Source organism: Leptodactylus fuscus, unplaced genomic scaffold, assembly GCF_031893055.1.
Source record: "Leptodactylus fuscus isolate aLepFus1 unplaced genomic scaffold, aLepFus1.hap2 HAP2_SCAFFOLD_222, whole genome shotgun sequence".
NCBI lineage: Eukaryota > Metazoa > Chordata > Amphibia > Anura > Leptodactylidae > Leptodactylus > Leptodactylus fuscus.
In genome coordinates, this window is record NW_027440245.1 from 68,337 (window position 1) to 95,462 (window position 27,126).

The window sequence follows — 27,126 nt, forward strand, 5'->3', positions numbered from 1 at the left end:
ATCACTGTGTGTATTATCCCTGTACTGTGACATCACTGTGTGTATTATCTCTGTACTGTGACGTCACTGTGTGTATTATCTCTGTACTGTGACGTCACTGTGTGTATTATCCCTGTACTGTGACATCACTGTGTGTATTATCCTGTACTGTGACATCACTGTGTGTATTATCTCTGTACTGTGACATCACTGTGTGTATTATCCTGTACTGTGACATCACTGTGTGTATTATCCCTGTACTGTGACATCACTGTGTGTATTATCCTGTACTGTGACATCACTGTGTGTATTATCTCTGTACTGTGACATCACTGTGTGTATTATCCTGTACTGTGACATCACTGTGTGTATTATCTCTGTACTGTGACATCACTGTGTGTATTATCCTGTACTGTGACATCACTGTGTGTATTATCTCTGTACTGTGACATCACTGTGTGTATTATCCTGTACTGTGACATCACTGTGTGTATTATCCCTGTACTGTGACATCACTGTGTGTATTATCTCTGTACTGTGACATCACTGTGTGTATTATCTCTGTACTGTGACATCACTGTGTGTATTATCTCTGTACTGTGACATCACTGTGTGTATTATCCTGTACTGTGACATCACTGTGTGTATTATCCTGTACTGTGACATCACTGTGTGTATTATCCCTGTACTGTGACATCACTGTGTGTATTATCTCTGTACTGTGACATCACTGTGTGTATTATCCCTGTACTGTGACATCACTGTGTGTATTATCTCTGTACTGTGACATCACTGTGTGTATTATCTCTGTACTGTGACATCACTGTGTGTATTATCCCTGTCCTGTGACATCACTGTGTGTATTATCTCTGTACTGTGACATCACTGTGTGTATTATCTCTGTACTGTGACATCACTGTATGTATTATCTCTGTACTGTTACATCACTGTGTGTATTATCCTGTACTGTGACATCACTGTGTGTATTATCTCTGTACTGTGACATCACTGTGTGTATTATCCTGTACTGTGACATCACTGTGTGTATTATCTCTGTACTGTGACATCACTGTGTGTATTATCTCTGTACTGTGACATCACTGTGTATATTATCTCTGTACTGTGACATCACTGTGTGTATTATCCCTGTACTGTGACATCACTGTGTGTATTATCCTGTACTGTGACATCACTGTGTGTATTATCTCTGTACTGTGACATCACTGTGTGTATTATCCCTGTACTGTGACATCACTGTGTGTATTATCCTGTATTGTGACATCACTGTGTGTATTATTCTGTACTGTGACATCATTGTGTGTATTATCCCTGTACTGTGACATCACTGTGTGTATTATCCTGTACTGTGACATCACTGTGTGTATTATCTCTGTACTGTGACATCACTGTGTGTAATATTCTGTACTGTGACATCACTGTGTGTATTATCTCTGTACTGTGACATCACTGTGTGTATTATCTCTGTACTGTGACATCACTGTGTGTATTATCTCTGTACTGTGACATCACTGTGTGTAATATTCTGTACTGTGACATCACTGTGTGTATTATCTCTGTACTGTGACATCACTGTGTGTATTATCTCTGTACTGTGACATCACTGTGTGTATTATCCCTGTACTGTGACATCACTGTGTGTATTATCCTGTATTGTGACATCACTGTGTGTATTATTCTGTACTGTGACATCACTGTGTGTATTACCCCTGTACTGTGACATCACTGTGTGTATTATCTCTGTACTGTGACATCACTGTGTGTATTATCTCTGTACTGTGACATCACTGTGTGTATTATCTCTGTACTGTGACATCACTGTGTGTATTATCCCTGTACTGTGACATCACTGTGTGTATTATCCCTGTACAATAACATAGTATACCTCCCCCCCCTTTCTATCCTAGAGCCGTTACCTGTGATCTGTGACTACATGTGACTCCGGTATATCCGGGGCGGCAGGCGCACACATTCGGGGCGGTGCAGCGCCCTCCATATAAACACTTGTAATTGCAGACGGCTGAATAAATAGTAAAAACTCATTAAACACAGAAACATTTTATTTCAGAACCTTCTGTAGATATAAACAGTCCCTGTAATGGCGCAGATCACATATCACTTACGCGTCTGGCACTGCGCCCCTTCCCACTCCGCCGGGCACTGGCAGGTATTTGGGCCGATACAGTCGCCCCCGTTCTTGCACTTCTGGAGACAGATTGCTGGAGGAAAGCAAACGCACAATTAATTATCAAAATAGACAAAGTGCAAAGACTTCACATAAACTCGCACTGTACTGAGCGCAAGATGGATGAGCCTTGATATCAGGGGCCACCGATGATCCCACAGGGCCCGATCTGGCACCATATACACCAGACAAGTTACAATAGTCTTAGGCTTCTGTTCACATAGGTAGAAGAAAACATATTCAAAGAAGTTTTCCTAAGTGGAGATGTTGTGGTTTGGCTTATACCCCGTATCATGTCACAAGCCTTCTAGAAAGCTGGTCATCAATTTACCTAATTTTTTTTTAATTAAACATATGTTTCAGGATTTTTTTAATTTTCAATGTCATTATCTAGATTTTACAAAAAGTACTAAATCCTGCATTTTCAACTCTGGCCACTAAGCCTAATTATAGAGTGACACTTGTCAATTCTGTTGAAATTTTCTTTGCAGCCGTCACCTGATGTACATAAAAGATAGATAACACCGCTATAGATAAAACCACTAATCTAACATTACAGCACTACTAACAATAGATGAGGTCACAGCTCAGGCAACATGGCCACCCCCATAATCATGTACAGAAAATAAAAATCTACCATCCTCCATGTTAATGATACAAGTGTATGATGGGTGTCACATTGACTCTCTCACGTGTGTTGCATCGCTTTCCTTTCCAGCCCGATGGACAGGAGCAGATATTGGGTCCCACGCATTTCCCTCCATTCATACAGGTCGGGTCACAGACACCTGGGAAGCAAATTGTTAACACTCCCAATTACAATGAGGTCAGACAGTGGCACCTGCTCTTCTATATAAACCTGCAGCGCTCCATAATGAACTTGCATTTCTCCCTGAGCAGGTGGGTGGAGACTAGCTGCCATTCACTGCATACAGTAAGAAAAGGAGAGTCTGCTCCATTACTGTCTATGTCACACTCACAAATGGCCTGAACTGAGGTGAGTAAAGTGCTTTGGTTGTGATAGAAAGCTCCTATTTGGCTCCAGCATCAGTCTTTCTTCTCTTATCTCCTCCACTTCCTGCTCTCATCCCCTCCGCCTCTCCATAGACATGTTATATGAGTCATGTGACCTTTAGTCTGTCTCGAGATAGGTAGGTAGATAGATAGATAGATAGATAGATAGGAGATAGATTCAGTCCTAACGCTTCTCACATCTGCATTCTTGTCACAGTTGTATCGAGGCTAGTCAATTCTGTGAATACATTACCTGCACAAACCTCGGCTCTGTCCTGAGATCTTGTTACAATTAGAGATGAGCGAACAGTGTTCTATCGAACACATGTTCGATCGGATATCAGGGTGTTCGCCATGTTCGAATCGAATCGAACACCACGTGGTAAAGTGCGCCAAAACTCGATTCCCCTCCCACCTTCCCTGGCGCCTTTTTTGCACCAATAACAGCGCAGGGGAGGTGGGACAGGAACTACGACACCGGGGGCATTGAAAAAAATTGGAAAAAGTCATTGGCTGCCGAAATCAGGTGACCTCCATTTTAGACGAATAGTGGATTTCAAATCCGGGTCATATGAGAATGTGAACTTTGTGACTATGAGACAGGGATAGCTGTACAGGCAGGGATAGCTAGGGATAACCTTTATTTAGGGGGGAATGTTATTAAAAATAACTTTTTGGGGCTCTATCGGGTGTGTAATTGTGATTTTTGTGAGATAAACTTTTTCCCATAGGGATGCATTGGCCAGCGCTGATTGGCCGAATTCCGTACTCTGGCCAATCAGTGCTGGCCAATGCATTCTATTAGCTTGATGAAGCAGAGTGTGCACAAGGGTTCAAGCGCACCCTCGGCTCTGATGTAGCAGAGCCGAGGCTGCACAAGGGTTCAAGCGCACCCTCGGCTCTGATGTAGGAGAGCCGAGGGTGCACTTGAACCCTTGTGCACCCTCAGCTCTGCTACATCAGAGCCGAGGGTGCGCTTGAACCCTTGTGCACACTCTGCTTCATCAAGCTAATAGAATGCATTGGCCAGCGCTGATTGGCCAATGTATTCTATTAGCCTGATGAAGTAGAGCTGAATGTGTGTGCTAAGCACACACATTCAGCTCTACTTCATCGGGCTAATAGAATGCATTGGCCAGCGCTGATTGGCCAGAGTACGGAACTCGACCAATCAGCGCTGGCTCTGCTGGAGGAGGCGGAGTCTAAGATCGCTCCACACCAGTCTCCATTCAGGTCCGACCTTAGACTCCGCCTCCTCCAGCAGAGCCAGCGCTGATTGGCCGAATTCCGTACTCTGGCCAATCAGCACTGGCTAATGCATTGTATTGGCTTGATGAAGCAGTGCTGAATGTGTGTGCTTAGCACACACATTCAGCTCTACTTCATCGGGCTAATAGAATGCATTGGCCAATCAGCGCTGGCCAATGCATTCTATTAGCGTGAACTGAGTTTGCACAGGGGTTCTAGTGCACCCTCGGCTCTGCTACATCAGATTGCTACATCTGATGTAGCAGTGCCGAGTGTGCATCAGATGTGTAGTTGAGCAAAACTGACTCAGCACTGCTAAGTCTGCATTCGCATAGGAATGCATTGGCCAGCCTTCGGCCAATCAGCGCTGGCTCTGCCGGAGGAGGCGGAGTCTAAGGTCGGACCTGAATGGAGACTGGTGTGGAGCGACCTTAGACTCCGCCTCCTCCAGCAGAGCCAGCGCTGATTGGTCGAGTTCCGTACTCTGGCCAATCAGCACTGGCCAATGCATTTCTATGGGGAAAAGTTAGCTTGCGAAAATCGCAAACTGACAGGGATTTCCATGAAATAAAGTGACTTTTATGCCCCCAGACATGCTTCCCCTGCTGTCCCAGTGTCATTCCAGGGTGTTGGTATCATTTCCTGGGGTGTCATAGTGGACTTGGTGACCCTCCAGACACGGATTTGGGTTTCCCCCTTAACGAGTTTATGTTCCCCATAGACTATAATGGGGTTCGAAACCCATTCGAACACTCGAACAGTGAGCGGCTGTTCGAATCGAATTTCGAACCTCGAACATTTTAGTGTTCGCTCATCTCTAGTTACAATGTATCAATAAGGATAAAATGTATCAGTTTGATGCCCAACCCTGAGAATGTTTATGTGTTTTGTATCAGTATTTTACTTGACAGAGGAGAGATAAGACGTCTGTCCTCCACATGAATGGGCTGCAAGACTGACTGCACCACACTGACCTGCTGCCCAATATTGGTAACAATTTTTCAAAAAACTCTGGTCGGCACCGCACAAAGACTCGGCTTATCTGACCAGCAATTCTTCACTAATGACACACGGGGGCACTTACTTGTCTGACATCTTTTTCCAGTGTAGCCTTCAGGACAGCTGCAGATATTATTCCTCATACACTGACCGCCATTCTTACATGGAGGACTGCAGATGGCTGAAATATCATCAGACACTTACTGGCAAATCATATACGATGTCACAAAGAAAATATCTATTTCTGGTCACAAATTTATTTAATTAAGTCACTTTACTTATCATGTATTATACTCCAGAGCTGCACTCTCTATTCTGCTGATACAGCCACTGTGTACATACATTAAATTACTTATCCTGTATTATACTCCAGAGCTGCGCTCACTATTCTGCTGGTACAGTCACTGTGTACATACATTACATTACTTATCCTGTATTATACTCCAGAGCTGCGCTCACTATTCTGCTGGTACAGTCACTGTGTACATACATTACATTACTGATCCTGTATTATACTCCAGAGCTGCGCTCACTATTCTGCTGGTACAGTCACTGTGTACATACATTACATTACTTATCCTGTATTATACTCCAGAGCTGCGCTCACTATTCTGCTGGTGCAGTCACTGTGTACATACATTACATTACTTATCCTGTATTATACTCCAGAGCTGCCCTCACTATTCTGCTGGTACAGTCACTGTGTACATACATTACATTACTTATCCTGTATTATACTCCAGAGCTGCGCTCACTATTCTGCTGGTGCAGTCACTGTGTACATACATTACATTACTTATCCTGTATTATACTCCAGAGCTGCGCTCACTATTCTGCTGGTACAGTCACTGTGTACATACATTACATTACTTATCCTGTATTATACTCCAGAGCGGCGTTCAGTATTCTGCTGGTGCAGTCACTGTGTACATTACATTACATTACTTATCCTGTATTATACTCCAGAGCTGCACTCTCTATTCTGCTGATACAGTCACTGTGTACATACATTACATTACTTATCCTGTATTATACTCCAGAGCTGCGCTCACTATTCTGCTGGTACAGTCACTGTGTACATACATTACATTACTTATCCTGTATTATACTCCAGAGCTGCGCTCACTATTCTGCTGGTGCAGTCACTCTGTACATACATTACATTACTTATCCTGTATTATACTCCAGAGCTGCGCTCACTATTCTGCTGGTACAGTCACTGTGTACATACATTACATTACTTATCCTGTATTATACTCCAGAGCTGCGCTCACTATTCTGCTGGTACAGTCACTGTGTACATACATTACATTACTTATCCTGTATTATGCTCCAGAGCTGCGCTCACTATTCTGCTGGTACAGTCACTGTGTACATACATTACATTACTTATCCTGTATTATACTCCAGAGCTGCCCTCACTATTCTGCTGGTACAGTCACTGTGTACATACATTACTTATCCTGTATTATACTGCAGAGCTGCACTCACTATTCTGCTGGTACAGTCACTGTGTACATAGATTACATTACTTATCCTGTATTATACTCCAGAGCTGCGCTCACTATTCTGCTGGTACAGTCACTGTGTACATACATTACTTATCCTGTATTATACTGCAGAGCTGCACTCACTATTCTGCTGGTCCAGTCACTGTGTACATAGATTACATTACTTATCCTGTATTATACTCCAGAGCTGCGCTCACTATTCTGCTGGTACAGTCACTGTGTACATACATTACATTACTTATCCTGTATTATAGTCCAGAGCTGCGCTCACTATTCTGCTGGTGCAGTCACTGTGTACATATATTACATTACTTATCCTGTATTATACTCCAGAGCTGCGCTCACTATTCTGCTGGTACAGTCACTGTGTACATACATTACATTACTTATCCTGTATTATACTCCAGAGCTGCGCTCACTATTCTGCTGGTACAGTCACTGTGTACATACATTACATTACTTATCCCGTATTATACTCCAGAGCTGCGCTCACTATTCTGCTGGTGCAGTCACTGTGTACATACATTACATTACTGATCCTGTATTATACTACAGAGCTGCACTCACTATTCTGCTGGTGCAGTCACTGTGTACATACATTACATTACTTATCCTGTATTATACTCCAGAGCGGCGCTCACTATTCTGCTGGTATAGTCACTGTGTACATACATTACATTACTTATCCTGTATTATACTCCAGAGCTGCGCTCACTATTCTGCTGGTGCAGTCACTGTGTACATACATTACATTACTTATCCTGTATTATACTCCAGAGCTGCACTCACTATTCTGCTGGTACAGTCACTGTGTACATACATTACATTACTTATTCTGTATTATACTCCAGAGCGGCGTTCAGTATTCTGCTGGTGCAGTCACTGTGTACATACATTACATTACTTATCCTGTATTATACTCCAGAGCTGCGCTCACTATTCTGCTGGTGCAGTCACTGTGTACATACATTACATTACTTATCCTGTATTATACTCCAGAGCTGCACTCACTATTCTGCTGGTACAGTCACTGTGTACATACATTACATTACTTATCCTGTATTATACTCCAGAGCTGCGCTCACTATTCTGCTGGTGCAGTCACTGTGTACATACATTACATTACTGATCCTGTATTATACTCCAGAGCTGCGCTCACTATTCTGCTGGTACAGTCACTGTGTACATACATTACATTACTTATCCTGTATTATACTGCAGAGCTGCGCTCACTATTCTGCTGGTACAGTCACTGTGTACATACATTACATTACTTATCCTGTATTATACACCAGAGCTGCGCTCACTATTCTGCTGGTACAGTCACTGTGTACATACATTACATTACTTATCCTGTATTATACCCCAGAGCTGCGCTCACTATTCTGCTGGTACAGTCACTGTGTACATACATTACATTACTTATCCTGTATTATACTCCAGAGCTGCGCTCACTATTCTGCTGGTACAGTCACTGTGTACATACATTACATTACTGATCCTGTATTATACTCCAGAGCTGCGCTCACTATTCTGTTGGTACAGTCACTGTGTACATACATTACATTACTTATCCTGTATTATACTCCAGAGCTGCGCTCACTATTCTGCTGGTGCAGTCACTGTGTACATACATTACATTACTGATCCTGTATTATACTCCAGAGCTGCGCTCACTATTCTGCTGGTACAGTCACTGTGTACATACATTACATTACTTATCCTGTATTATACTCCAGAGCTGCGCTCACTATTCTGCTGGTACAGTCACTGTGTGCATACATTACATTACTTATCCTGTATTATACTCCAGAGCTGCGCTCACTATTCTGCTGGTACAGTCACTGTGTACATACATTACATTACTTATCCTGTATTATACTCCAGAGCTGCGCTCACTATTCTGCTGGTACAGTCACTGTGTACATACATTACATTACTTATCCTGTATTATACTCCAGAGCTGCGCTCACTATTCTGCTGGTGCAGTCACTGTGTACATACATTACATTACTTATCCTGTATTATACTCCAGAGCTGCGCTCACTATTCTGCTGGTATACACCAATAGTAGGTTTATATGTATTACATTTTGGGTCTCACCATTCTGACACTGAGCACCATAAAATCCATTTGGACATAGACAGATATTGGACTTCAGGCAGGTTCCACCATTCAGACACACAGGCTGGCACACGGCTGGAAAAAAATCCAGTGAATTATTAATCATATATATATATACTGTATACATAGAGAAACAAAATGCACAGCGATTAGAGATGAGCGAACATCTCGTTATTCGTTTCGAATAGCCGCTCAATATTGGAGTAGCCCAAGATGTTCCCTCTTCTAGCCACCTGAGAGAAACTTCCCCATCAAGGCCACGTTCCTCGATGGTGTGGAGATTTTTCAATATATACGCAGAGGACAAATTTAGTGGGGTTTGCACACTTTGCAAGTCTAAACTGAATAGGGGCTCTGAAAAGAGTAACCTTACCACCTCTGGCATGTGCCGTCATTTGGAAGCCAAGCCCTGGGCTCAGTGGCAGAGAGCAAACGCAGGACAATCGTCGGTCAGCATTGCCAACACTGACTCTTCCACAGTTTCCAGTGCTGGAGCTGCAGTCCAGACCACCAGCCAGGACACCTCAACATCTGCCTCTGACACTTTGGGGAGTTCACCCTCATCTGCACCTTTTCTGGCCTTTGCTCCTTTTGCCTGCACCATCATGAGCCTCTTCCCAGCAACTCCCCATCTCCCAGGCGTTTCATTGCAGGCAGAAGTACAGCGCAACCCACCCACATGCCCAAGCCTTCAACGGGCTCATCTCAAAACTGCTGGCCCTGGAGATGTTGGCGTTCCTGCTAGTGGAGACTCAGGCCTTCAGTGCATCCAATACTGAATTTTTGTCATCCTCGACCCCTGGTATAAGAAAAAAATCTCGTCTTTCGTTCTGGTAGGGGAGAGTTAAAATCACATAAATGATTGCCACAAGCACCTGGTGCAGAATATGATGGAAATGTTTCCGTAAACCCTGGCTGGCGGCAGAGAGGAGATTTCCTCCAAAAGGCTAACAACTGCCATCTGGTCCACAACCACCAGGGGAACACTCTCCAAGGTCTAGGACACGGTAATGCCCCCCCCTCCCCCTGAGCAAACTACTGCCACTGAGGGGCCTAGTGTCACCAGGAGGGCACAGTATAGGCGCATGTTGCCTGAGTACCTGGTCAACCCCAGCCCTGTCCTCTCCGATCCCTCTGCGCCTTACAGGTATTGGGTGTAGAAGTTGGACCTGTGGCCCTTGGGGTGAGTGGAGGCTTCCCCCAGCTGAGGTTTGGGTGAGCTTGGTGTGGGGGTGCAAGTACGCCCCCCAGTTAGCCTTTTGGTGGCATAGAGTGTACACAATGAACCCCAACTGTCACTTGCTGAGCCGCTCTTCTACTTGTAACCACATGATAGCACCTGCGTGTCTAGGCTCTCTTGAGTTAGAGACAGATTGGGGCCCCCCCTGCATTATAAGTTTATGCCCCGTTCAGCCTCAGCCCATAAACAGAGATGTTATTTTATATTTAGCTGTATACCACTTTTATCTGAGAGTGGAATACAACCAGGAAAGCTGCATTCAGCGTATATATACACTATACACAGATTTGCTGTATACCACTTAGGTTTTTTCAGGGGTATACACCGAGGAAAGCTGGATTGAGCGTATATGGGATCCTATATACCCTATGAGAGTATACAGGTTACCTACTCACTGTCAGGCTGTTTTGGGGGATCTTTTCCTTGGAATCTTTTTCTTCAAGACAAATATTACCCAGCACAGAACTATAAGACTCACGTGTGCCGCAGGTGGGTCCGCTCCAGCCTGGCTTGCACTTGCACACGTCGGGGGCCACACATTCACCTCCATTCTCGCAGTGACGGTTGCAGACCACTAAGAATAGAAATAAACTGGGCTGATGATGTCATCAGTGTCACTTGCAAATAATAAAGAAGAGGTGCAAGAAGCTGAATGAAAGAGAAAGTGACGAACATTGCTTTGTGAAGTAACTTTTTCTCTACAGAATACTCCAGTCACATACAAAGCTGCACTCAAGGTTTCTGGTTATTTCTCAGGCTCTGAGCTACTTGCAGCCTCCTAACATAGCTTCTCTCTATGACAATGAGCCTGTGTGTAGTGTAATGTAACTGAATAACTGACTGGCAGCTTTATTGTAAGGTTATGTGCTCCCCTCTGGAGCGCTGATCTCCTCTCTGCTCCTCTGATACACACAGTACAAATATATATATGAAGATATATTCAATACCAGTCTTCATACCCCTGCTGGAGAATGTGCCCAATTTATAACAAGGTACATTTGATATCTTTGCCAGCTGGGGTCGTGACTACACTTTTTTCAGGGAAGTGGCATGGGTGGCACAAAAATGGAAAAACTGCAACTTTTTCATGCTTGGCCTACAAGGCATAAGAAATCTGCCCCATTATTTCCTGTATGAACATGGAAGTGTATCAGAGGCTCAGCCTGACTCCTGCAGACTATACTGTGCGCATCTTAGGAGCAGAGCAGGTGAGTGCTCCAGAGGGGATCATATAACTAGACAGGCTCCTATTCAAACAAGAGCTCATCTTTGCAATCACTTTCTCTGCGGTGGGTGCGGGGAACAAGAAAAGGGATCACTGTGTCAGAGGGATGTGATTAGTAGTTTATGCCACTAGAGGGCGCTCACTGCATATGGATTTAGTTTGTTACAGTATTTTTATTTATAGAAAAAAACACATTACATTTGATTTTTTTTTTCTGTGGTCTGAAAAGACTTACTTGTTTCACATCGGGGTCCAACGTAACCGAAGGGGCAGGAGCAGACGTTCCTAGCCTGACAGGCGCCTCCATGCTCACAGGGCGGATCACAGAAGGCTGAAATAGTAATAAAAATACAAATAAAAAAATAATAAAATATAAAATAACAGAGAATAATAAAATATTCATGTGTGACAGCTGCACCTTAATGGCTGGAATGAATCCATATTTAGTAGAGATGAGCGAGTAGGTACTCGATCGAGTAGGTATTCGAAATACTCGTACTCGTTCGAATACTATCGCCATTCGCAGTAAAGATTCGATTCAGAACTGCGTTGATTTGCCCAATGGTATACACTGTATAGCATTCGGCCAATCAATGCTGGTTCTGCCGGAGGCTCGTCTGTGAGGAGGCGGAGTCTAAGATTGAACCACAATGGAGACTGCTGTGGTCCTGATCTTAGACTCCGCCTCCTCACAGACAAGCCTTCGGCAGAACCAGCGTTGATTGGCCGAATGCTGTACACTGGCCAATCAACGCTGGTCAATTCCTTCCTAAGAGAAAAAGTAAGCTCCCTCGTAACAGCAAGCTGCCAGCTCTCCTGACTAGCAAGGACGAGCCTGCTGCAAAACCAACATTGATTTGCCGCAGGCTCGTCTTTGCTAGTCGGGAGAGCTGGCAGCTTGCGGTTATGAGGGAGCTTACTTTTTATCAGCGCAACTGCAAGCACTGTGCTGTTAAAGCACACGGACCCCATAGACTATAATGGGGTCCTTGCTGCAGAACCAGCGTTGATTGACCGAATGCTGTACACTGGCCAATCAACGCTGGTCAATTCCTTCCTATGAGAAAAAGTAAGCTCCCTCGTAACAGCAAACTGCCAGCTCTCTTGACTAGCAAGGACGAGCCTGCTGCAGAACCAGCGTTGATTTGCTGAATGCTGTACACTGTATAGCATTTGGCTAATCAATGCTGGTTCTGCAGGATGAGTATCAATCGAGTAGTCTAATATTGAGGCTTTACTCAAAATGAACATCGAATCTCGAACATCTCAGTACTCGCTCATCTCTAATATTTAGTAATAGAGCTGACCTATCAGGGGTCAGGGCTGGTAGGAAAAGGTTAGTGTAGCCGGGAACAATTCAGGTCAGAACCAAGTGTGTAATAGAATAACAGGGAGTGTGGCCAGGATGTGTTGTCATAGGGGCAGAAATAAATAGTGATAGTTAGGCTGAGCAAACTTATTATAAGGCACGCTGGCCCTTTAAGGACTATACTGGAAGGATGACTGACAGTAGATGTGGACATAGTCACCGGTGGGGGTCCAGAATCCCCATTGCGGTTCCTAGGATAGGCTCAAATTTTTGCAACCCATCCTGGTAAACTTGGACACATCCAAGCCTGAAACGAGAAGTGGTTTACCCATCTCACTCCAAAGTGGTTAGCCTCACTTGGTTTGGGGGCAGGAGGGGTTGTTTTGGGCGTGGACCCGTCAAGGGGTCACTGTATGACCAAAGGCTATGCAAGTATAACTCAGGGGTGTAACTACTGAGGGTGCACTCAGGTGTCTGAGGGTTCCAAGGTCTATGCTGGACCATAAGGAGACCCCATAAATAACACATAGTAGGTGGAGCCCCCATTATAGATTTTGCACCTGGGCCACCAGCTTCATGTTCTCTGTGTGTTACATTGTAACAACATACTGTATGATAAGGCCACGTTCACATCTGCATCACAGAGTCCATCAGGAATCCTGGACCAAAAAGTCCTGCAAACCCAACGTTTTCTCATCTGGCGATAACTAATGGACTACAGTCAATGGGATCCTTTGGGATCTGTTGTTCGTCATCAGATGGACCATTTTTCAGTTCTTCTGGTCCCTTGATACAGATGTGAACGTTCCCTTTGAGATGAGATGGTACGATATAGTACATGGGGGTTGGCGGTCACCTTCCTCGCAGGTGGCCCCTCCGTAGCCCGGCGCGCACTCGCACACGTTGGGTTTGGCGCACTTCCCACGGTTCCTGCAGTCCGGGCGGCACACAGCTGTAGGAGATCAAGTCTCATTAGAAGGAAGCAGAAAGTCCTCAGCTGTAAACATTTAGTGGGACAAATGACCGTGTGCGGCCGCTCACCCGCCTGACAGTTGTATCCAGAGTAGCCCGGCTTACATTTACAAACATTCGGAGCGCTGCATTCCATATTTCTTCCGCATGGATGGCGGCAAATTGCTGAGTTACGGAAAGATAATTAATGGGTGAATTAGCGTAATACAAACAGAAGGCGGACGACTAAACAGGGGAGAGGGGGAGCGGAATCATCTAGAAAAGTAACGTAGGGGTTTCCTACAGGCTTTACTACATATTGTCATTATCCAAAAATTTTGGGATGATTCCAAAATTTTGGGGGGGTTTCCACATGCTTACAATACATTCCCAGTTTGTTATTATTATCATACCTTTGCAGGTCACTCCATCTCCATAATATCCATAGGGACACCTTCCACATTTGAAGCCTCCGTCTGCTCGGGGTTCACAAGTAACACCCCGGAAACATGGAAGGTCTGCGCAGGTCAATTTCTCTGGAGCCGCAGTAAAGCTTTTCAGCTCCCCTCGATCTTCTGACCTGTTCCCCAGAGAGGTGATATCTTCCAGTTCTTGGTCACCATTGGTGTTCAGTATTTCATTGACTTCATTCTTCTTATTAGCGTGGACCTTGTCTTCTACAGTTGTCCTCTGCTGAGAGATGGAAGTTACCCCTCTGCCCATAGGAAACTCATTGGTCGTTCCTCGGTATCCAGACCTTGACATGTGACTGGTGACCCAACCATTGCGGAGTAGATGAGGAGTTGTTCTGCGCCCGTTCAGTATCTTGGAGAAGGTTGTCCTCTTTGGATCGTTGGCCGTCATAAGGGATGGAAGGTTTTGGGTCGTTGGTACAATGGAGGTTTTTGGTCTTTTGCTACTTTCTGTAGGGCTTGGAGCGTCAGGAAGATCTACAGTCAAAAAGATATATACAGTAGTTACTTGTTGATGTACAAGAGGAACTGGTTTTTGCAAGGTGGCCATACAAATGAGGAAAACATTGGATGAACCTGGTGTTTTTGGTGGGTTTGGTCGACAATCACAAAAATATGGGGAGAAACATCATCTCTCTCCTATATGTTAGAGAAAACGGTTAGGGATGATCAGCATGAGTGATACTTTGTTCATATTAACTCTGGCTGAGGTGTCTGGTGGTATCTTGTTCCCCTCTACCCATTCAGATACATGAGCTGAGCTTGGAGGTGTAGAAGGAAGTAGCGGAGAATAGCTACTGGCCAACATAACTCAATAGATAGATATATAAAGCCACCTCTCCTTTATGGCTGGTGGCCAAGACTTCCACAAAAGAGAAGTTGAAGATAGAAGATCCAGATCATAGGAATAGTCAACTAATATTCCCTCGAAAAGGCAATTGTGTAAAGTAAAGATGAACGGAAGAGAAGAAGAAGACGACCAAGAAAGAAACAAATTTACAAACATTAATCTTAACACTGACTGATCGTAAAAAGAAGAAAAGTAGGAGAAGAGAAGAATATGAAATCAATGAATTAGGAATGAAGAAGAAATAGAGTGAGATGGGAAGGAACAAGGAGGAGAAGGAGGAGAAGAAGGAGAAGAAGGAGAAGGTTAAGAAGAATAAGAAGGAGAAGAAGGAGGAGAAGAAGGAGAAGAAAGAGAAGAAGAAGAAGGAGGAGAAGAAAGAGAAGAAGAAGGAGAAAAAGAGGAAGAAGGAGGAGGAGGAGAAGGAGAAGAAAGAAGGAGGAGAAGTAGAAGAAGGTGAAGGAGAATAAGAAGGAGAAGAAGGAGGAGAAAAATGAGAAGAAAGAGAAGGAGAAGAAGAAGGAGAAGAAGAGGAAGAAGGAGGAGGAGAAGGAGTAGAAGAAGGAGAAGAAGAGGAAGAAGGAGGAGGAGAAGGAGAAGAAAGAGAAGGAGGAGAAGGAGAAGAAGGTGAAGGAGAATAAGAAGGAGGAGAAGAATGAGAAGAAAGAGAAGAAGAAGAAGAAGAAGGAGTAGAAGACGGAGAAGAAGGAGGAGGAGGAGAAGAAGGAGAGAAAGATAAAGAAGAAGATACAATGGAAAATAGAAGAAGAGGAAAAGGAAGGGAAGAGAAAAGGAGCAAGAGGGAGCACAGAAGAAGGAAGAAGATACGAATTGTAGAAAAGGAAGATGACAAAATGTACTTAGGAAATGGAAGAAGATGAATAAAAGGAACAGAAGGGAAAAAGAAGAAAGAGAAGAAGATGATGTAGAATAGAAGAATAACAATTAAGAGGCTGTAGAGAAGTGGGAGAGAAGGAAGAGGAGAATGCCATAGAAAATAGGAAGAGAAAGCAAAGAAGAAAAAGCAATAGTATGATTAAGAATCAAAGAAACTAAAGGAGGAGGAATAAGACAAAGGAGAAAGAGGAAAAATCTACGAGGAAGCAGAATGAGAAAGAAGAACAAAAATAAATTACAAAATGGAACAGAAAGAAGAAGTAGCAGCGTAGGATGAGATGGAAGACGATGGAGATGTGTGACCGCTCTATAGTGTTCTCCATCTGCAGCTTGTGCTCTTATTGTAGCCATCACTTGTATGTTCTTGGTGACTCCTTCACTTCCTTCTGCCTCCTCTTCCTCTCGGCGGTGACTACATTACATCTATACATTAGATTCCTGATTGTTCCATGGATTCCTGCGCGTTCCCTCAGAATAGCGGCCATTTTTCTCCAGGACTTGGATCAAATAAACACACGCGGCTCCACTTTACAGCATTGGGGAGGAATGTGGGGAAACATTCGGCTGGTGGACCTGATATAATTCATTAACCGCTTCAGTAAATTATCTTATTACTAGTCTGTTATTACATGACGGCTCTGGCTAATTGTCCCGCTAAATGGTGCGTGGCGTCCTGGTCAGCAGCTACTCGGCACAGCGCGGCGGTGCTTACATTACGGATGAGGCACCATTATACTTCCATTACTATGGGTAGGTCTCCTCCAGGACGCTCCAGCATGGGGAAGGGGATCATATAGCAAGTCATGAGATAGCGATACGACAATACATAAGGTTTATCTGTAGTCTGTAACGATGGATACACATAGTCCTGTGTAAGAGCTGTATACACAAAACGGTAAGATATAAAGATAAGGTTCTATACATTGTAGCACACCCGCCAGGCTGGTTACTCACCTTTTGGATATGACGGGTGTAGAATACTTTCATCTTTTTCTTCACTTGTTTGTTCTCGGTCACTTGTGTGGATATTATATTTCGCTGGGGTCTCGGTCCTGGGGGTCCGTGTGGTCACAATAACTTGCACTGGGTGATAAAAGAGAACAGCAGCATGCAGGGGACATTACCGGATTATCAAGTCTCTGGTTGTATTTGCAGATTTTTCCAGACCTGTCAGTGAATAGAAGTATCCTGGTGTATGTCTAGAGGGGGCGAATGCGCCGATCACACAGGTGAGGGGTTGTTACAATGTATCAGGATGGTTACTATTCACTGATCTCACAGATGAGGGGTTGTTACAATGTATCAGAACGGTTAATATTCATTGATCTCACAGATGTGGGGCTGCTACAATGTATCAAAACGGTTACTATTCACTGACAGAAAGTGGAGGTCCTGACAATGGGGAGGAGCTGATACACAAAGTATATAAGAAATCGGGAGAACGTGCTATTTACATAAATCTGAAATATCCCTTTAACAAAATGCAGATGTTACAGCAGCCACAACACCCCCTGCAGGCAGATAGCGGGATATATATATATATATATATATATATACTTACCACATATTCTTCCGTCTCCTTCATAACCATCTGGACATGAAGCGCAGGTGTATGAGCCCAATGTATTGGTGCAGGACACTCCAGGGTAACAGGGGGCGGACAGACACTCATCCACATCCTCCTCACAGGCTTTACCTAGGGACAAGACAATGATTGAAATATCTTCATAGATGTAACCATTTAAGGGGGTCGTCCTCCTTTACAGTCCCTTTTTGTCAGATGGGTCCCCATTAAGAGGCAGATTAGACAACGTGCTCATTGCTAGGACTCTCAGCGATCAGCTGTAATCTTCAGCAAGTGTTCACTTTCCCTTCAGCGCCCCCACTGGGTATTTTAAGTATTACACAGTTGGGTCCTCCAGATAGAGAGAGATGCTTCCATGTGTTCCCTTTGGTGCTGTTGGGAGTGGAATCCATCCCCCCCCCCCCACAGGCTTACAATATATTTCTATCTTATTATTTATTCTTATCTATACTGCCCCCTACTGTACAGTCTCCACTTCTCTCCTGAGCTTTTTCTATTGGCTGTGTGGATTTCTACTGGCTGTGTGGAGAATGAGAACTGAGCATGTGTGTCCACCAGTACTCAGCTCATCAGGTGGACGTGCACATTGCTACACACTGTGAACTAAAGGTGGCGCCATTCCATGTAAGTAAGCGCATCATGTTTCACTAGATGTTTTTCTATAGCACCATGTTCGAGATGATCTATACAATGACTATGATACTGTATGGTGGTGCAACGTCTTTAACGTCCAGTGTCCTGAAGATGATCTGCCAGTCCTAGTACATCCCATTGAGATACTGCACAGGATGACTATATTTCCCCATTGTGGGACTATTAAAGGATTATCTTATCTTATCTTATCTCTCTTATTAGCCTATAGTGTATTCTATTGCTCAGTTTTGGAATCTGACCCTCGGATATTTCTCACAATCTTACTATGAGAATGTTTTGCTTCCTATCTTTGACTCTCTACCTTTTAGACCAGCAGGACATTCGCAGTGATGGCCGTTGACCTGGTCCACACATCGTCCAGCACGGCACGGGTTAGGCTGACAGTCATCTATGTCTCTTTCACAGCTGTCTCCTTCATATCCCGCTGCACAGACACAGAGATATTCCCCTTTCCCTGGTGGGAAATTGACATTTGCCGTACACGATCCCCCATTCAGGCATCCGCAGGCTTTAACCGACACCTAAAAAGAGAATAATAAGGATCTATCAATAGGTCATAATGTAGATTTCTAGCGGACCTGTCACCACCTCCTCCTTTTATTCTTTAATAGGCTCCTCTCCATTGACTCCAGCACAGTTGGAATTATTTCTCTATCCCCGACCGTTCCCGAGCAATCAGTGCAGTTAGTTTTGGTGTCTGAGATCCTAACTAGACTCCCTAATGCAAGTGGGTGGTGTCAGGCAGGAGCAGGTAAGGGGGCGTGACTCAGCGCTCCAATTAGAGGAGACAGTGTCTGAGCTCAGAAACACGCCCCCTTGCCTTGTCCTGCCTAACACCATCCTCTTGCCATTAGGGAGTCTAGTTAGTATATCAGACACCAAAACTAACAGCACTGATTGCTCAGGAACGGTGGGGGCTAGAGAAAAAATTCCAACTGTGCTGAAATCAGTGGAGGGGTGGCTATGAAAAGTGCTCAGGTTGGTGGAAGTGGTGAAAGGTCCCCCTTTAATATCTTTTGAGATCATTGGTGCCCCTTTCTGAGTAATGTTACAGGTTTTGCACACATACGACAGGAGAATGTTTCTATTTGCCTTGAGTTGCTCTTTAGTTTATTCCAGGTCATGGGGTTAGGGGGGTTTGCGGTGGGGGTCTTTGTGGGTCACAGAATAACAAATTGCAGCCTGAAGTCTCACAAAGCCTATAATGATACTTGACACAAGGTATATAACTCCTGTCCCTGTTATCTGAGGATCAAGCACTCTCATCGGAAGTGTCGGAGACTTTCATGTCCAGGAGATGTTTCCACATCTTGTGAACTTCAAAGAGATCTTATCTGTGATTCCAGGGACTCTGGAGCTGACAGGAGACACTTCAGACCCTCACAAAGGGAAATGAGTGTGGAGGGTGAACGACAGCCCCCGGCCTCCAAATCCTCCCATATACACTCACCGGCCACTTTATTAGGTACACCATGCTAGTAACGGGTTGGACCCCCTTTTGCCTTCAGAACTGCCTCAATTCTTCGTGGCATAGATACAACAAGGTGCTGGAAGCATTCCTCAGAGATTTTGGTCCATATTGACATGATGGCATCACACAGTTGCCGCAGATTTGTCGGCTGCACATCCATGATGCGAATCTCCTGTTCCACCACATCCCAAAGATGCTCCTCTATTGGATTGAGATCTGGTGACTGTGGAGGCCATTGGAGTACAGTGAACTCATTGTCATGTTCAAGAAACCAGTCTGAGATGATTCCAGCTTTATGACATGGCATTGCATTATCCTGCTGAAAGTAGCCATCAGATGTTGGATACATTGTGGTCATAAAGGGATGGACATGGTCAGCAACAATACTCAGGTAGGCTTTGGCGTTGCAACGATGCTCAATTGGTACCAAGGGGCCCAAAGAGTGCCAAGAAAATATTCCCCATACCATGACACCACCACCACCAGCCTGAACCGTCCATGCATTTCATGTTGTTGACGCCAAATTCTGACCCTACCATCCGAATGTCGCAGCAGAAATCGAGAACTCATCAGACCAGGCAACGTTTTTCCAATCTTCAATTGTCCAATTTCGATGAGCTTGTGCAAATTGTAGCCTCAGTTTCCTGTTCTTAGCTGAAAGGAGTGGCACCCGGTGTGGTCTTCTGCTGCTGTAGCCCATCTGTAGCCTCAAAGTTGGACGTACTGTGCGGCGTTCAGAGATGCTCTTCTGGCTACCTTGGTTGTAACGGGTGGCTATTTGAGTCACTGTTGCCCTTTCTATCAGCTCGAAACCAGTCTGGCCATTCTCCTCTGACCTCTGGCATCAACAAGGCATTTCCGCCCCCCACAGAACTGCCGCTCACTGGATGTTTTTTCTTTTTCGGACCATTCTCTGTAAAACCTAGAGATGGTTGTGCGTGAAAAATCCCAGTAGATCAGCAGTTTCTGAAATACTCAGACCAGCCCTTCTGGCACCAACAACCATGCCACGTTCACAAGGCACTCAAATCACCTTTCTTCCCCATACTGATGCTCGGTTTGAACTGCAGGAGATTGTCTTGACCATGTCTACATGCCTAAATGCACTGAGTTGCCGCCATGTGTATTGGCTGATTAGAAATTAAGTGTTAACGAGCAGTTGGACAGGTGTACCTAATAAAGTGGAATACATACGCGATTAAAGCAGGAGCTGTGAGTTCAGCTCCTACTTTAAAGCTCCGGCCCGGCTTGCGTGTGTAGGCGCGGATGACGTCACCACATCACGCTTACACACGCAAAGCCGGTCCGGAGCTAATCAGGAGCTGAACTCACAGCTCCTGCATCGCGTATGTGACTGGAGAGAGGAGCGTTGGGGGATCGATGGAAAGTGAGTGATAGAAGGTGAGTGATGGAAGGTGAGTGTAAGTGTTTTGTTTGTATTACATATTAAGGTGTGAAACATTAATGAAGGGGGCCCATGAAACTGGGGGGCAAATGAAGGGGAAGGGGGGAACGGCATGACACTTGGGAAGATGAAGGTGGGTGGGGAAGAGAACGGCATGAAACTGGGGACAAAGATGGAGGGGGCCCAATGAAACTGGGGGGGCAAATTAAGGGGAGGGGTGGGAACGGCATGACACTGGGGCAGAGATGGGGGGGGTGGAACAGCATGACACTGGGGCAGAGACGGGGGACATGAAACTGTGGGCAGATGAAGGGGGAGAACGTGATGAACACTGGGGACAGAGATGGAGGGGGGACATGAAACTGGGGGCAAAGGAAGGGTGTATATGAAACTGGGGGAGAGATGGAGGGGGGGGCATATAATTTACAGGTGACTGCTAGGAGGATTGTACTGTGTGGGAGCACATGATAAATGAACGAGAATGGGTGGAATTCCAACAAAAGTGGGTGGAGCCAAATTTGCCGCACATTTTGCTCCTCTTTCTTCTCTTTAAAAATTGGGAGGTATGGCGGTTGGTGACGCCACACTCCTGCATGACATCACTCGCTTCATCTGCGACGCACAGTGTCTCAACTCCCCCGCCCCTCCTTTACAAGGGGGCCCACTGAGGCTCTGTCGCCCAAGGGCCCATAAAAACCTGGAGCCGGCCCTGATAAGAAACATTGTAATATCTTATTGTAGCAATCTGTTTCTTTAGCCGCTTCTTAGATTGCTCTCCTCCCCCTTACCTTCACTCTTACATATTGTCTTACCTATAATACTCTAGCTCATACAAAGATGTCTATGGAGAGGGGAGTGGGAGGAGGAGACTGTTAATTGATTTATTGCTTCATTCTGTGCAGTATGCTGAAGATACAGCAGTGTCAGAAGAGCTCTCACTCAGTGTAGCAGCTGTAGGTATTTGTTCCTTTCCCCCACTCCATAGACTTCTATGTAATAACTAACATATTCTTTTAATAAGAGATATTACATAATTTCCTACATTCACCTGCACTATTCATTTATGAAAAGTTGTTTTATACCTGGAGGTGAACCCATCACCTCTATCGTCGTACCCCATAGGCATAATTCCCGGCAGTCACCACTAGAGGGAGCTGATTAGATAACTCCATACTGTATATACAGTGAGCTCTATAGTAAGCAGTATGCAGTAAGCTCCTGAGCTCCCTCTAGTGGCAGGCAGAATTATATTACTTATCTCTATATCATATGCTATGGTATTGGAAGGTGGACACTACATTATCCTACATGTGACTTACCTCCACTGTTACCGTCGTCTTGGCATTACAGTCATCCAAGACTGAGAACGCGACCTTCTCTGTAGTCAGTGACATCACCTTCCAGATCAGTAATCCTGCCGGGGACAGACTGGCCCCTTCTGGACCAGACTGTAACGTGAACAGGATTGCCGAACCTTCTGGATCTGACCCCACAAACTGGTAGACAAAGTTCTCGCTGTGAAATGTCTGCAGCTGTTCTGGTAAGGAGTGAAGCTCTGGAGGCTGATTATCTGGAAGAGAAAGGATTGTCTTAGAAGAAGATGGGGTAGGGGAGGGGAAAGAAGAGAGGTGACCGAGGATGGAGGGGAAAGAGGCGATTCGACAGGGACTATGATAATAAACTTTCCGTTTTGTGACCATTGCTGATGGTGGTTCTCGTGACATGAGGGCCCCTTATAAGTTTACTGTTGGGGTCACGAGTTAACCTGTTACCAATCATCATTTATGTATCAATGCAGGTAAAATATGGCTTCTTCATTATCTTCATATGGCATTAAGGAGTATCCAGGCCTAGCACAAGGTTAAAGTCTTCCTACCTGGTGGTCTAGGGTAGTGAAGGGTTAATGTTAATGCTCCTGGTGGTCTTGGGCAGAGTGGGGATATTACATCTACATTCCCTGGTGGTCTACGCAACTTTCTGTTTCCTCTCTGCACTGCTCATAGAAAGGAGTACAGGGGATAAAGAGAACCGCGCAGCTGTAACTGTCTGACTGCACAGTTCTCTCTATGATCAGACTGAGATTGAAGAGCGCTCTACCCGATCATTAAGCCAGGGCTCTGGCACACTTATCCAGAGCATGCGTAGATCCTATTTTAACTATTTAACGGCCCCCTGATAACCTGATAACCATATACAGAACATAAAAACAGCTGAACTGGCAAAGTTTAAGGGGATGACCTAACCCTCCTCTGGTGCTCAATGTCAGGGAAAGAGGGGGATTGGGCATGTTGTATTTCAGCATGTCCAGTCCTTTGTTCCCATGGAAGATATGATGCTGCTAGAGGTTTCTAGAAGTGGATTACTTTGCATACACATGCACACATGACCTTGCTAAGCATGCATGTGCAAGGAGAGTTGGAAGGAATAGCTCTTGGCTGGAACATTAGGTATAAGGAGAGCTTGAGAGATGGTGTCCAATGTTCTAGTTCCCCAGTCTGGTACTCAAGGAGCAGGAATCAGTCTTGACAATGGGGACCTTCCTTTTTGGGGTACCTAACCTTCATGCTATTGAGGAATGAAGTGTCCCTATAAACGATTGGACTGTAAATGACGAGATCTTACTGTCCGCGATGGACCAGGTCATCTTGGAGACACTCGGCTTGCACATTAAGCAGGGACTTGTCGGGTTGATGTCTCCTTCGGCATAGCAGAGCCCATCAATGTTGCACGTCTTCTCCTGGAAAAGAACGAAAATGATCTTCACATCGAGGACGGAGCAGAAGGATCGTTCCCATTAGTCGGGGGACAAAGTCGCTCCCACCCTGTGACAACATCAGAACGGTAAGAGACCAGTTGTCAGGCAGCCATGACATCACCCGCCGTTATGGCCAAGTGTCCTTGGATCACAATGTCAAGGGACTCATTTTGTACTTACAGTCGGGTGGAGGGATCTCCAGTTTGAGTTTAATAAATCTTCCTTGTGTCACATTGTATCCAGGTGATAGGGGGACACCATGTGATCAGATTGAGGATGGCCAGCATAGACCCTACTATAACTTACCTTTAGTGTACACAGCCCGTCGGACAGGGGGTCACAGGTCTGGCAGGCGCCGTCATATAAGGTCATGGACTTGAAGTTACTGAATATCTCGCCATCATTGGACACCTGCGGGTAACAGAGAGAATTGGGAATTACTTGGTGTGGTGGTGCTGGAGGACCGACCACTAGGGGCGCCAATGATCACTAAGACAAGGTCAACAAAGTTCTGGTAAAGGGTCCAGTTTTGATGGTTGGAGGTCCCAGCAGTGAAGCCCCCAGGATGAGAAAGTCATGACATGTCCCAGTGACATTATTTCAGGCTTGTAATACTCCCATATAGTACTGTACACTATGATCATGATATGGTCATACAGTGCTGAAAATGACACCACTAAGTGCTATACACTGTGAAAAGGCTATTGCCATATAGTGCTATACACCATTGTAATGATATTGTCATATAGTGCTGTACACCATAATATTGATGCCATACAGTGCTCTATATCATCATAATAATACTGCCATACAGTACAGTATCCCATAATAGTAATACTGACATATGGTATTGTACACTGTGATTAGAATATCGCCATATAGTGCTGTACACAATAATAATAATAATAATACTGTATTCCTTCCAGCAAAACATAAAATGAAATCCTCTACCTTAACTCTCCAGCGTGCGATGGGTTTCTCATCTACAGGATCCATCCCATCAGTCTGCGCCACATCGACAGGAATCTGACAGTCCACAGCTCTGGGGTTCCTGAATGTGGCGTCTGTAAGTACTGGCTCAAGAAGGGTCCATCTGCCTCCACTATACTGGGAGCATGGGAAACACCGCAGCACATAGGGAGGTTTAGTTAGAAAGCACATAGGGGGCAGTATTATATACTAACAAATGTGCACAATATAAAGAGCAATAGAGAGCGGTCACCATACAATTCTAAGTAATGTATGTACACAGTGACTGTACCAGCAGAATAGTGAGCGCAGCTCTGGAGTATAATACAGGATAAGTAATGTAATGTATGTACACAGTGACCGTACCAGCAGAATAGTGAGTGCAGCTCTGGAGTATAATACAGGATAAGTAACGTAATGTATGTACACAGTGACTGTACCAGCAGAATAGTGAGCGCAGCTCTGGAGTATAATACAGGATAAGTAATGTAATGTATGTACACAGTGACTGTACCAGCAGAATAGTGAGCGCAGCTCTGGAGTATAATACAGGATAAGTAATGTAATGTATGTACACAGTGACTGTACCAGCAGAATAGTGAGCGCAGCTCTGGAGTATAATACAGGATAAGTAATGTAATGTATGCACACAGTGACTGTACCAGCAGAATAGTGAGCGCAGCTCTGGAGTATAATACAGGATAAGTAATGTAATGTATGTACACAGTGACTGCACCAGCAGAATAGTGAGCGCAGCTCTGGAGTATTATACAGGATAAGTAATGTATGTACACAGTGACTGCACCAGCAGAATAGTGAGCGCAGCTCTGGAGTATAATACAGGATAAGTAATGTAATGTATGTACACAGTGACTGTACCAGCAGAATAGTGAGCGCAGCTCTGGAGTATAATACAGGATAAGTAATATAATGTATGTACACAGTGACTGCACCAGCAGAATAGTGAGCGCAGCTCTGGAGTATAATACAGGATAAGCAATGTAATGTATGTACACAGGGACTGCACCAGCAGAATAGTGAGCGCAGCTCTGGAGTATAATGCAGGATAAGTAATGTAATGTATGTACACAGTGACTGTACCAGCAGAATAGTGAGCGCAGCTCTGGAGTATAATACAGGATAAGTAATGTAATGTATGTACACAGTGACTGTACCAGCAGAATAGTGAGCGCAGCTCTGGAGTATAATACAGGATAAGTAATGTAATGTATGTACACAGTGACTGTACCAGCAGAATAGTGAGCGCAGCTCTGGGGTATAATACAGGATAAGTAATGTAATGTATGTACACAGCGACTGTACCAGCAGAATAGTGAGTGCAGCTCTGGAGTATAATACAGGATAAGTAATGTAATGTATGTACACAGTGACTGTACCAGCAGAATAGTGAGAGCAGCTCTGGGGTATAATACAGGATAAGTAATGTAATGTATGTACACAGTGACTGTACCAGCAGAATAGTGAGTGCAGCTCTGGAGTATAATACAGGATAAGTAATGTAATGTATGTACACAGTGACTGTACCAGCAGAATAGTGAGCACAGCTCTGGAGTATAATACAGGATAAGTAATGTAATGTATGTACACAGTGACTGTACCAGCAGAATAGTGAGCGCAGCTCTGGAGTATAATACAGGATAAGTAATGTAATGTATGTACACAGTGACTGTACCAGCAGAATAGTGAGCACAGCTCTGGAGTATAATACAGGATAAGTAATGTAATGTATGTACACAGTGACTGTACCAGCAGAATAGTGAGCGCAGCTCTGGAGTATAATACAGGATAAGTAATATAATGTATGTACACAGTGACTGCACCAGCAGAATAGTGAGCGCAGCTCTGGAGTATAATACAGGATAAGCAATGTAATGTATGTACACAGGGACTGCACCAGCAGAATAGTGAGCGCAGCTCTGGAGTATAATGCAGGATAAGTAATGTAATGTATGTACACAGTGACTGTACCAGCAGAATAGTGAGCGCAGCTCTGGAGTATAATACAGGATAAGTAATGTAATGTATGTACACAGTGACTGTACCAGCAGAATAGTGAGCGCAGCTCTGGAGTATAATACAGGATAAGTAATGTAATGTATGTACACAGTGACTGTACCAGCAGAATAGTGAGCGCAGCTCTGGGGTATAATACAGGATAAGTAATGTAATGTATGTACACAGCGACTGTACCAGCAGAATAGTGAGTGCAGCTCTGGAGTATAATACAGGATAAGTAATGTAATGTA

At 44.6% G+C, this 27,126-nt stretch overlaps 1 protein-coding gene across 1 annotated transcript in view; it reads right to left on the bottom strand.

Annotated features, from left to right (window-relative positions):
• VWDE (von Willebrand factor D and EGF domains) overlaps positions 1-27,126 on the bottom strand; it is a 79,288-nt gene that overhangs the window by 10,756 nt on the left and 41,406 nt on the right. Inside the window, exons 14-30 of the mRNA XM_075261585.1 lie at positions 24,842-24,997; positions 24,197-24,301; positions 23,758-23,872; positions 22,455-22,705; positions 18,561-18,780; positions 17,582-17,716; positions 16,975-17,103; positions 14,217-14,753; positions 13,894-13,989; positions 13,709-13,804; positions 11,779-11,874; positions 10,797-10,892; positions 9,058-9,153; positions 5,529-5,624; positions 2,875-2,970; positions 2,121-2,216; positions 1,914-2,017 (exon numbers count right to left, since the gene is read on the bottom strand). Coding sequence (XP_075117686.1) covers positions 1,914-2,017; positions 2,121-2,216; positions 2,875-2,970; positions 5,529-5,624; positions 9,058-9,153; positions 10,797-10,892; positions 11,779-11,874; positions 13,709-13,804; positions 13,894-13,989; positions 14,217-14,753; positions 16,975-17,103; positions 17,582-17,716; positions 18,561-18,780; positions 22,455-22,705; positions 23,758-23,872; positions 24,197-24,301; positions 24,842-24,997 — 2,520 coding nt within the window. The remainder of the gene's footprint in view (positions 1-1,913; positions 2,018-2,120; positions 2,217-2,874; positions 2,971-5,528; positions 5,625-9,057; positions 9,154-10,796; positions 10,893-11,778; positions 11,875-13,708; positions 13,805-13,893; positions 13,990-14,216; positions 14,754-16,974; positions 17,104-17,581; positions 17,717-18,560; positions 18,781-22,454; positions 22,706-23,757; positions 23,873-24,196; positions 24,302-24,841; positions 24,998-27,126) is intronic.